Source organism: Chrysochloris asiatica, unplaced genomic scaffold (genome assembly GCF_000296735.1).
Source record: "Chrysochloris asiatica unplaced genomic scaffold, ChrAsi1.0 scaffold00016, whole genome shotgun sequence".
NCBI classification, from domain to species: domain Eukaryota; kingdom Metazoa; phylum Chordata; class Mammalia; order Afrosoricida; family Chrysochloridae; genus Chrysochloris; species Chrysochloris asiatica.
In genome coordinates, this window is record NW_006408534.1 from 25988761 (window position 1) to 26001980 (window position 13220).

Sequence of the window (13220 nt, forward strand, 5' to 3'; positions counted from 1 at the left end):
AGCCTTCCAACCTTCTAAATATTCCTTTATATGTGGTTCAGAGTTCTGGAACCATCCCCTGAGCCTGCTTGGTCGGGTATTCTGTGTTGTTGTTGGCGATCCGCCATCTTGTTTGTTCTCCTAGGATATTGATTTTTATGCATTTCATTTTGACAACTTCCAATTTTCCTAAACTCATACTTCATGAATTTCACGTTCTGATTATTAATGGATGTTTTCATGTCTTTCTACGTATGTTGAGTTGTATCATATCAGCAAATGAAGATCCCAAAATCTTTGCACGATTATGGTCAACTGTACTTTAAGGAGGCAGCTTTTTTACAGTTGTATTTTCAGAGCTTTCGTGGCTCATCTTCTGGTACTATATCTGCTGTTTTGCTGCTAATGTTTTGCTGCTAATCATAAGGTTTTCAGTGGCGGTTTACCATACAGAAATGGTCTGGCTCTTGTTCTTTCTAGTCTATCTTAATCTGGAAGCTGTACTTAATTAGACCTGTCCCAAATAGGCAATCCTGCTGATGTTTAAATTACTGGTGGGATATCTTCCAGCACCATAGCAACACACAAGCCACCACAGGAGGACAAATGACGAAATGAACGTCTTTATTTCCCCTTCATTCCTGAAAGACAATTTCAACAGGCATGCAATTCTGATTCAAAAGTTATTTTTCATTCTTTTTAAAAGCACTTGAGAATTGTGTTACTTACTTCTGGCCTTCATACTTTCTAATGAGAAAGCTGCTGTCATTTGAACTGTTTTCTTCCCTGTAGCTTATGTGTCTTTTTCCTTTTTACTGCTTTCATTTCTTTACTTCTTTGATTCTTTAATTTTTTACAAGTTTAATTTTGATTATTCTTGGTAGCTGTGGTTTTACTTTTCTTGCATTTATTCAGATTTTGAATCTATATATTTAAGTACTTTGCCAGATTAAAAACAAAACAAAAAAAGCCATTATTTGTTTGAGTACTTCCCCCACCCCCCACCCCCGCCTCAGGTTTATTTGGACAAAAAGCACAGGAAAATACCAACTCCATGCAGATGGTTTCCCAAAGAGCCATGCCAGCCCCTCTGTCCTTAGATGGAGAACTGTGTTTTATCTCTGTGGGGGCCTGGGCATCTTTGGGAGCCTGATGTGAGGCCTTGACTAGAACTTTAGTTGAGGCCTTGGTTGAAGCTTCAGCCGTAGTTTGAGCACTGGCCTTGGACTTTGGCCGATAGAGCCTCAGACCCTTGGCAATGCGTACCCGAGCACGCTTCCCCTGCTTGGGATGGACAGTGTAGGTCAGTCGATTGAGCTGGTAGTTGACACCCCTTGGCATCTTAGGCTTGAGCTCCTTGGGCTTTACAAGAGCCTTGATGCCTTGGCATATGCATCCATGGCCTTGGCATTGTTGGCCTGCATCTTCTTCAGGCACTTCCTGTTGTGCTTCTTGGCAAAGCGTATGTTCATTAGAAACTTGGAGTCCACCCCCTTGAGAGACTTATATCGTATGATTGGGGTTTCTTGGTACGATTTCTGTGCCATTGTCGGGACTGGTTGTGTGTAGTGTGGTTCTTGGACTTGGCCATGTCTGCACTGACACCTGCAGCTCCTGGCACGTCAGGGATCGGAAGACAGAAAGAGTACTTTCATCCCCGCCCATTTTCCCTCTCCTTCCAAGACTTTGATGACATGTTTGTTTGTTTTCTTAAATAGTTACAAGTCTCTGACATTCTGTTAATTTTTTTTAACATTATTTTCTCTCATTTGTTCAAATTTAAAAATTCCCATTGTTCCATTTTCTAGTTCATCTGGTCCTTTCTTTTGATTCTTAGAATCTGTTGCTGAATTGAGTTTCTAAATTTTGATGGTTATATTTTTAAATTCTGAAATTTCTTCCTGGCTCTTTAAAAAATATTCTATTTCTTTTCTGTATCTATTTTTTTCATTTGCTTGAAGTGTATTCATAATTGCTTTCTGGAGCAATTTTATGATTTTTTTTTGTTTGTTTGTGTTAAGTGCCATAGAGTCGATTCTGACTTACAGCAATTGTGTGCAGGGTTTCTGAGGAACATCTGGTGGGTTTAAACTGCAGATTTTGTAAGTAGATGTTTAGTGTTGATTCTACAGCACCACACCAGGAGTTCCATTTCTATGATTAGCTTTGCTTTAAAATTTTTGTTACAACATCTATGTCATCTTGGTGGTGTTGTCTCTTGGTTATCTTTCTCATTCAAGTTGAGATATTTCTTAGTTTTGATATGGCACTAGATTTTCAATTTACTTTTTGATATCATGTTACGAGATATAATCTTATTTAATTTTTTTCTTATTTTAGTAAGTCTCCCCTAATTTGAGGCTGATGGGAAAAGTTGGAGGCACTACCAAGCCTATAACTCAGCTTCTTTTGACACGGTAGGAGAGAAGAGAAGCGTACTGAATTATTGCTGAGTCAAGGGGAGTTTTCAGGTTTCTGCTGACACCACCCAGGTTTAAAGGGGAAAGGTGCCTTTTTATTTCTCCCCACATGGTTTCTATTGGAGGACAGATGGAAGATCTTGCTATGAATACATTCAGGTGAAAGTTCTGTCTTTTCAGATACCACTGAGACATGGCCAAGGAGAGGGGTACCTTGTTATCTCTAGATAAAAATGGAAGTCTAAGCTCCCCACTTAATCTTCACTGACTGGTGATCAGTGCCTTTGTAAATTTCTATCTTGTGACATAAGTAAATGAATGCTGACTTTACAGAAATATATAATGTGATCAATAGATTTACCCTCCACAGGTTCTCACTTTTAAAAAATTGTAGTTCAGGTGAAAGTTTGCAGAGCACATTCATTTCCATTCAATAATTTAGTTTTGTGAAATTGATTGCCATCCTTTCATTATAGAAACATTTCCCCCTCTACTTCCATTTCCATTTGTTCTTCTTTCTTGCCCCTTTCTGTCATTTGAGCTTTGTTATTGGGCAAATAGTGTCTTGGTGTCTTATGGTGGATGGTATCAAGGAGTACATTCCTCCCTGGTGTTACTAATCACTATATAGGCCACTCTATTGTTGGCTGAAAGTTGATCCCTGGATGTTGGTTCAGTTCCAGATTTGAAGGATATCTACTTTTCAGTAGTCCCAGTCAAACGGGTAAGTCTCGTCCTGTTAATGTTTTGGAATTTTGTTCTGGTTTTTTTTCTTTTTTTCTTCCTCTATATTTAGAACTTTCTATTGTGATCATGATCAGAACAGTTGGCAGTGATAGCTAGACATCAGCTAGTTCTTCCGAGTAGTAGAATCTGGAGTTCACATGATCCAATAGTCCTTTAGATAAAATATTTCCTTAAGTCTTTTTTTTTTCTTTTAACTCTTCTTTGCTCTGTATCAGGAGAGACCAACAGTTTCATCTTAGAGAACCCCTCACAAGCTTTTGGGACCCCAGTCATTACTCATTGAAGTAGGATATGGAACACTTGTGAATTATGTTGCACCAATTGACTATGGTCTTAAATCTCTAAGTCTAGTGAGTCATTCCCTCAAGGTGATTATAATTAAGAAGTTTTAATAATGTTAACCACTGTATACTCTCCTTGGGTATACTTAAGGCACATACAAATGCATATGTAGAAAAATCCTCTGTTAAAATTGTTTGTACTCCCATTAATGTTCCCACATCTATTCAGCTACTTAAAATGTCTACCTAGAATATTCATTTCCTAGGAATAATTTTTCTTTTGTTTTTCTAAGGAGATCCTGGGTTGCCGCTCTAATGTATTGTGTGTTTTAAATTTCATAATGAAAATTTATCACTTTTATTTTGACATAAAATGCTCTGAATTTGTCTCATCCTCTAAAAGTGTACAAGTTTTATCTATTGAGTCTTTGTGGCACAGTAGTTAAGTACTTGGAGATTAGTTGAAAGGTGGGTAGTTTGAAAACATCAGCAACTCAGAGAAAACACATAAAGATTTACAGCCTTGGAAACTGTATGGGGCATTCTCCTCCACCTCAGATGGTCACTATGAGTCAGAATCTGACAAACACACGGTTTACTATGCCGGGAATGACAAATTGAAGAGGAATGGTGTTGCTTTCATTGTCAAAAAGAACATATCCAGATCAGTCATAAGGTACAGTGCTATCTGTGATAGGATAATATCCATGCACCTACAGGGAAAACCAATTAATACCACAGTTATTCAAAATTACGCACCAATCACTAAAGTCAGTGAGGATTAAATAGAATTCTATTAACTTCTTCAAGCTGAAATTGATCAAACATACAATCAAGATATATTGATAATCACTGGTGATTGGAATGCAACGGTTGAAAGCAAAGAGAAAGGATAATAGTTGAAAAATATGTCCTTGGTGATAGAAATGATGCTGTAGATCGCATGATAGAATTCTGCAAAATCAATGATTTGTTCATTTCAAATACCTTCTTTAGACAGCATAAGAGACGACTATACACATGGAGCTTACCAGATGGAATACATAGAAATCAAATCGATTACATCTGTGGAACGAGATGATGGAAAAGCTCCATATCATTAGTGAAAACAAGGCCAGGGTCAGACTGTGGAACAGACCATCAATTGCTCATATGCAAATTCAAACTGAAGTTGAAGAAAATGAAAGTAAGTCCACAAGAACCAAAATATGACCTTGAATATATCACACCTGAATTTAGAGATCATCTGAAGAACAGATTTGATACAATAGACACTAAAGACCGAAGACCAGAAGAATTGTGGGATGACATCAAGAACATCATACAGGAAGAAAGCAAAAAATCATTAGGACAAGAAAGAAGGAAAAGATCAAAATGGATATCAGAAAAGATTCTGAAAGTTGCTCTCCAGCATAAAGATGCTAAAGCAAATGGAAGAAATGAGGAGGTTCAAGAGCTGAACAGAAAATTTCAAAGGTCAGCTCAAGAAGACAAAGTCAAATATTACAACGAAATGTGCAAAGATCTGGAGTTAGAAAACCAAAAGGGAAGAACATGCTCAGCATTTCTCAAGCTGAGGGAACTAAAGAAATAATTCAAGCCTCGATTTCATTATTGAAGGATTCTCTGGTCTCAAGCATGGTAACACTTGTGAGGTTAGCCCAGGACAGGCAATGTTTCATTCTGTTGTACATAGGGTCACTATGAATTGGTACCAACTCAATGGCACCTAACAACAACAACATTAGTCAGAATCAACTTGATGACAATGGATTTTATTTTATTTTTTCCCCTCTAGAGGATATAAAAAGAACAATTGATGTTTTTAGTTTAGGTACAATGTTTTGAGTTCTGAATTAATTCATCTGAGTCTTTTTATTATTTTGGCCATGTAAATAAAAAAAATCCAACCACTCCAGTGGTTAGGAGCATAATCATTTCCCCACCATATTCCTTTGTCTGATTTTCAGGTAATAATTTTAATACATTTTTTTCATATATTAAATATAATTTTAATTTCTCTTATCTTTTTTTAAAAATTCTTTAAGTTTGTGGCAATGGAAATCTAGGAATTCTTCAAAAATTCCCTAAGGTATTAGGCTAGTTTTCCTCACAGTTTAAGTTGCTTGTATATCCTAAGAGGATAATATGTATATATATTTTTTATTTGTGCCTTACAGATTTCTAAATCTTGGACGAATAGACCATTATTAAAGTGAAATATCCTCTTCAGTTAATACTATTTATTGATCAGCCTGTATGGTTGGTGTCACAATACAAGCTAAGTGTAGACATCACACAAATAGAAATAGTCCCTGGTTTTTTGAGATTTATGCTGTTACAAAGAAATGTTTCTTTTAATTTAATTTACACTTAAGTATGTAGCGTAGTGGTTACGAATCGGGCTGCAAACCTTCAGGTCAGCGGTTTGAAACTACCAGCTGCTCCGCGGGAGAAAGATGAGGCTTTCTACTCCCGTAAAGATTAACACCCTCGGAAACCCTGTACAGGGTCGCTATGGGTCGAAACCGACTCAACGGCACTTAACAACAACAACAATATGAAAGACTTGGATAAGAGGAAGTGGGAATTACCTGGCTAAAATGACTGGATGATCAGAACTCGACTAGAGGAAGAAAGAAGAATCCTCGACTAGAGGAAAAAAAGAATAATCCTCTACAATTTGATGTACTTGACCTATACTTACAGATGTAGTAGCTCAAAAGAGGGAATGAATCTTTACAGCAAGGATCATTCCCATCCCTTCAGTACATAGGGTTGACAGGGATGGGCAACTTAAATATTGGCTACCCAAAATGGAGGGACTACAAAGGCAAGAAGTAACTGGCTTACAAGCTTTCAAGAGAGAGCCTAGTTTGAGAGGGTGTGGGGGAAGGTAGAATCACCACTGATTTCCAGCCTGTCTGGATGGGGCTGGTAAAAGGAGATGGGGATAAGACTCATGGTACAATAGTGAATAATTGCTATCATGACTGATTGTGAGTGTTGCAAATGTAAAGGTAGATGTTTTATAACAAAAGGAGGGGAGTGGTTGTTGTTACAGTCCAGTAGTAGAGAACCCTGGGACCATCAAGGGAGAAAAGTGGAGTGCAGAACCCTATTTAGAGAAGCAGTGACATCGGAGATGGAGACAGAGATGATGACGTGGAGAGAGATGGAGTGGCTGGGGACCTTGGACTCAGGGAGGAAGAGGGTCTGTGTGCTGATGGCCAGGTGGCAGGCTTGCATGGTGTGCCCTTTGGTTGTTTAAATAGTTGTATGTTCCTGAGTGCTTCGGTGTACATCCCCCCTCCCCCAAAAGAAAACAAAACAACAAAAACCAGAGGGAATGGAAGCAAATGCTGTAGAATGATGATGCATGGAGGGGATTGTAATCACTGCAATGAAACAAAATATGATAGGATGAATGTAAAGCTGATGTTCTTCCATGTAAATTATCACCCAATTCATGATAAACACTTAAAAAAAAAAACAAAGAGGAAGTGGCAAGCAAGAGACCTTTGTCTCATTGTAAGTTTTACTGCTGATCTTTGCTGGGTCACTTTAGAGAAATCCAGAGCAGTACAAGGGCCTTAATTTCCTTACCTTGAGAATCACTACACACACCAACATTTTCTAACTTTTATAGTTTTTGTCAGTGAAAAATCAAATTTGTGTCTTAAGGTAGATAGTAGTATTGAACTCTGTACATCATTTTAGTAGAAGTGCTAGTGCTGTAATGGGTTCCACGTTGGACAAGGTTAGTAGCTTGAATCCACCAACCACTCCACAGGAGAAAGATGACGCTTTCTGCTCCTGTAAAGATTTACAGCCTCAGAAACCCTATACAGGGTTGCTATAAATTGAAACTGACTTGGCAGCACACAACACCAACATTTATCATTTTCATTTATTTAAAAAAAAAGAAAAAAAATCTGTAAATACTCTCAGCTTTTGTGTTGCTTTTATCCCCAATGTATCTAAGAGCAAAGAGAGTTAGAAAAATGCTTAGGGTAACTACAAAAAAAAATTTTTTTTTCAAACTTTTCTTCTAGGTTGACTATCTCTACCTGAAAGTGAGAACCAAATACTGATGAGTAAATTTATTTTCTCTCTTGAATACACTGATCCCTTGTTGCTGTAGTGTTAGTTTTATTACCTTTGTAAATATGGGCAGAAGTCTTGCACATGGTTTAAAGAACTTTGTAGGAGACATGCATACATGCATTATTGTGGCTGTCAGTGGTAGAATGCTCACCTTCCTTTTAAGAGGCCCTGTCAAGTCACCTCATGTGCAACTATCACCCACTTATTAGTGGATGCTTGTGTATTATTATGATGCTGAACAGGTCCCAGTAGAAACTAAGATAGATTCGGAAGAAACCCTGATCTACTTCTAAAATGCAGACAATGAAAATTTTATGGATCTCAATGATTCCATCCATAACCAATCATGGGAGTAACGCAAGACCAGACAGCATTTTCTTCTTTTGTGCATGGGATCACCATAAATCTGCCATGAGTTGGGGCTGATTCAATAGCAGCTAATAACAACAACAATTAATAAATCAACCTATCATTTTATAAACATGCTGAAGCATGTGTATACTCTCACTTGTCCCAGAAGCACAATAAAGCCAAACCAACTGCCCTCAAAGTACAAACATTTACAAAATAAAAGAAAAATTGACAATATGCATTAAGATTTGATTCATAAATATTTGTTTCTATAGAAAGAAAAGGAAGGCAAACCCATTTCAAATTTCAGAGGAAGAGAGTTCAGTGGTGCTTAAGTCACACTAACCATATTCTTTTTGTTGAAATGGAGATTTCTATATTAGGCCATCTAGAGGAGACAATGAACTGTGTCACTACCCCCTTGGAGAGAAGGAACACACCCTCCAACTCTGGCCTTGTCCTTACATGTGTCAAGGAACGTAAAAATGTCCCTGCATATCTTATCTTCAATTTGTAATCTTCAGAATGTGAAAGTAGAGAGTGTGTCATAAGTAGGCATTGCCTGGGCTTTAGTTGAGAATGTTACGGTCATTTCACATTTAGTTACCCAACATATGTTTGATGGTCAGAAAAAAGAAAAATGCAAAAGCATGTTGAGCGTTTTCTTTATGTGCCAAATAATGGTTTACTTCCCTACCATATAAATCATTGGGAGCAGCACAATAGGTATCATCCAGAAAGGTATCGGTCATAAATATCAGTATGATCTACTGGCTACAAAGAAGCTGTCAATTTATCCTGTAAAGAATCAGTTGAAAACTTCCTGCCTTGTCCATCTTGTTGGTTTCATTATTTGCCACAATGGAGCAGTTTTTCTGTTTTTCAGCTTTTACTAGTTCCTTTGTGGTGTCCAGAAAAACCCTGCAAATGTGTAGCAAGAGAGGGGTACAAAGATGACCTTATATGTAGTTTAGACTTTGGGGTGAGTTCATTCAGACTCTTCTCTGGGAGGGCTGCCAGTGTATCATGAACAAAAACTGTGTTACTTGGAGGTATTCTTTCTGGCAGGATTATTGCGTAGATACTTATGAAAGTTTCTTTATCTTTGCTAAGACTCCCTTGCCTGCTCCCCAAGGGCCTAGATTCCCCACTTTCTCTTGAAAATCCTTCATTCCCCACTGAGTGATGTTTAGAATGCAGATCTATGGGAAAAAGATATTCTATGTAAGTGCTGTCTAGTCGGTTTCAACTCATATTTATCCTGGTGAGTTTGAGCCACAAACCTTGTGGTTACCAGCCCCAGTGCTTATTCTTCAGTGCTACAGCAGGGCTCTTATTGAGTGCTTACTATTTGTCAAATATTGTACCAAGACATCTACTCAAAAAGGCATTGTAATACATTAAAGTGTGTTCTCCCAAGATACATATTGTAAATTCTACCATACCTGAGATTATAAATTCATTTGGGAATAGAATTTCCTTTGCTGTATCAATGAAATAATATTAGTATAGTGTGTATCTTGAATCAATGTCTCTTGAGATATGAAAGAGAGTAAACAGACAAATGAACAAGTAGAGACTGGGGAAAATAGATGCTTTACTACATGAAAATCACCAAGGAGCTGAAAATAGAAGTTGAAGAGAACTTATCCCAGAACTGACATTGAGAGAAAGCCTTCCCTTATAGACAGCATCCAGATTTTGAGCTTGTAGTATTTCTGTTAGTTATAGTGGCGCTATATAACTAAGACAGATGTTATCTTTCTCGTTTGTCAGATGAGAAAACTGAGCCTCAAAAATGTGCATTTGCATAAAATGATACCAATTCACTGAGGGGTGGCCCTGCCCAGAAGGAAGAGGAGGGAAAGGTTTTAACTGTCTGTTGGAGAGGAAGAGAGGAGCTAAGAAGGATTTGGTTGAGAAAGTTGTCTGGTTTGTGGGCCCTGGAATGAAGGCCCAGGTCCTATCATAGAACTCCAAACACAAGGCAGAAACCACCTATTGTTCTTGGAGGTTTATGAACTGATCTGTCAAGGTGTCTTATTCTTAATGGATTCCACTGCCTCTATGTGGGTTTCATTGTCTGTCTTCCATCAGAAGACAAAGAGGGCAATGTAGTATGTCAAAATTTCCTCTGCATTTCTATCTTTAAAATGAGTAGAAGCATGTTAGCAGTAACAATGATAGAATACCTGAAGTGCACATGCAAAAAGGTTGACAGCAGATAGGAAGTGAGCCTCAGGCACATCTCTTGGCACTCAGAATTTCATCTTTCAGCTAGGTCTCCTATACTCTATGATCAGGGTGACTACAACACAGAAGAAAGAGTAAATTATTTTAATTTAACCAGACTAGACTCTTTTTGGACATGGTCTGAAACTTCCTTCAGCATTTACTTGTAGTCAGGTCCAGTGCTATCTCCTATAAAAATTCCATCATAACACTTCTAACCCTATAATACAATTGTGTGTTTGCTTATAGACTGCAGGCTCCTTGAGAAGTTGTCAAACTCTGTTTTTTGCAGTATTCTTTTTTTTTAAATGTTTTATTGTGAATTATGTGATAGTCTCGCAGTATTCTTGGTATTTGTGTGTGTGGCACCTGAAGCTGGGAAGATGTTATTGGTTGAACATGATGAAAGCAGCTATTGGCACAATGAATAGAATGAGAAACACTTTGTGGGAAATGAGAAAAAGATGGTGTCTGGTTGTGTTAGTATACTTGTGCTAGTTGTTGTTGTTGTTGTTAAGTACCATGAAGTCGGTTCCGGCTCATAGTGACCCTGTACAGGGTTTCTAAGGCTATAAATCTTTACAGGAGCAGAATGCCTCATCTTTCTCCCGCGGAACCGCTGGTAGTTTCGAACTGCTGACCTTCAGGTTAGCAGCTCGATTCGTAACCACTACGCATGCTACTGTAACACAAATCCCAAAGTGGGTGGCTTAACAAAAATAATAATAATTTCTCATTCTGGATACCAATAGTCGAAATTAGATTCTTCATTGTATCAATTTCTTCTTGTCTGTAGCTCCAATTTCTTGGTTCCTTTGTTTATAGATGAACTTTATGTGGTATCATGTGTGTGTACATGTCTTTCTGTCTAATCTGCTTATTGTAACTCAGAAGTGATTATATTGAACACATACTACTCATGTATGATCTAACAAGAGAACCTTATTTCCAAATAGGATTATATTCACAAGAATATGGGTTAGGATTCCAATAAGCACATGAGTATATCAGAAGTATCGCTATTTGGGTTCTAGTTCATATGTTGTTATTAAAGTGCCATTGAGTTGATTCCGACCCATAGTGACCCTGTATAGGGTTTCCAAGGAGCAGCTGATGAGCTTGAACAACCAACCTTGCAGTTCAAATGACTTTGCAGTCTGACGCATTAGCCCACAACATCACACCTGGACTCCTACATGGATTTATTCTAAACAACACATATTCAAACATGCATCAATAGTCTGTGGGTGGTTGCACTTGTCTTAGTTTCATCAGGAAGTCTTTTTAAAAAGGTCTGAGCAAAACAATAACTTCTGAAGGGATCTGTCTAGCCAGTTAAGTTCAGGCACAAAGGTCAACTCAGATGGTTAAGGTGACTTTTTTTTCCCTCTAAGAATTCCAAAGGGATAATCCAATTAAATTTTTTCCAAGGATACAGGATAATCACAGAGTCTTACAGGACGAAGTTTTGAGAAAACTGAAAACTGCACTGGAGAATAAAACAGCCAGGAAAGTTGCAATGAGGAAACTATCTCCCCATTACAAAAATGCACCCACTCATCCTTTGAGAGTATCGGAGCTGTCCTACATAAATTTCACTGGGAAACCTTGCCAAATCTATATAGCCCTAATCTCGTCCCTTCAGACTTCTTTTTGTTCCAAAAATTCAAAAACCATTTAAAAGGAACATAATTAGAGCCCGTTGAGGATGACAAAACTGCATTCTTATGTGGTATAAGTAGAATTGCACAGAATTTTTGGGGAAAGGGTTAGAGAGATGGAAACACTGCCTTTAAAAGTGTACAGACCTTGATGGAGGATATGCCAAGATACACAAGTGGACATTTGGATTTTTTTTTTTTTTTTTTACATGCATGGTTGGTGTTTTATTTTTCTAAAAATGCTTGTAAAACATCACACTAAGTCAGGTTAAAGGGTAAGGTTTAAAATAGACCATTTTATAAGGATAAATTATAACTGTGTAATGATTGTTCATTCTACAAAATCTTGATCTTAGAGTTTATGATACACCTAGTTGGCAGCAGCACCCAGGTTTTCCAGCAGCACCCAGGTTTTCCAATTTCGTCAGTCATTATTTTTCCATTGTCTGCATAGACTTCTTCTCATTAGCTGCTTTAAGGTTTTGTTGCATAATCTCAGAGTCGCTCTGTTTTCTCTGAGAAGTAGTCAAACTATGCTCTTTGCTTTTTCCCTGGCTAATCTCCTGAGTTTTCTTCATGTTTTTCTGGTGGGCAATTTTTCTTTGATTTCCACCTGCAAGGACCAAAAAAAAAAAAGAACTACGGAGGAAGCACAGTCCTAGCTCCCAGTCCTCAGGCTTTACGATTTTGGATACCATCTATAAACGGTCTCCAGACAAGGACCCCTCCTAGCGTTGCCCGCTCCACACCCCTCCTGGGGGTGTATTTGGTAGATACGTGTTACAGAACAAACCAACAACTGATGTGCAAGCAGCAGATTGGCCTTCCGGGCCAGACCCAAAAACTGGGTTGGGCAGGCAGCGATACCCAAGAAAGAAAAGAGTCCCTCCCCATCCGTTCAGTCAAAAGGGGATCAGCCTCCAGGCAGTACTATGCTCCCAGCATGACTGGACACAAAGCTCCCCCCACGCCCCGCTTCCCCCCCTTCCCCCACCCCTCGTCCCCAGTGCACACTCACAGGCCACGCCGACCACTGGACAGTGCCTGGAAGAGCCTTTTTGATATTTTTATTTATGAAAAATTTCCATGATTTTGTAACAGTAATTTTTTTTTTTTACTTAACCTTCTAAAACACAACTTAATCCATAACATTAGTTAAATGTGCTTCTGGGAAAAGTCTACTTCTTACTATTTGGACTGAGAAGAGAAAATGTGTGAAGAAAGCCGTGTGGAAGGATTATCTACTACTATCTATAGCCTTGGCTCCTGACAGCAACGCGGACTAGTGAGAAGGGACTTTTTTCCTAAAATGATTACAACACTCTTGATCTTTGACAACAAATCTTATATTGCTTTTTAAAGTAACTATACTCTGCCAGTATGGAGTCTGTGCCTTTTATTTCTACTTTATCTTGAATCTATATAGAAAGTTTTAAATTGAA

At 38.2% G+C, this 13220-nt stretch overlaps 1 protein-coding gene across 1 annotated transcript; it reads right to left on the bottom strand.

Moving 5' to 3' along the window:
• Positions 1-12209: 12209 nt before the first annotated feature.
• On the bottom strand, positions 12210-12476 carry LOC102818945 (small EDRK-rich factor 1-like). The gene has a single exon (XM_006835311.1). It carries the CDS (start codon positions 12474-12476, stop codon positions 12210-12212), a length of 267 nt encoding a protein of 88 aa, XP_006835374.1.
• Positions 12477-13220: the final 744 nt, after the last annotated feature.

Coding starts and splice junctions, on each gene's coding strand:
- LOC102818945 (XM_006835311.1), bottom strand. CDS start 12,476: ATGGTATCCAAAATCGTAAAGCCTGAGGACTGGGAGCTAGGACTGTGC.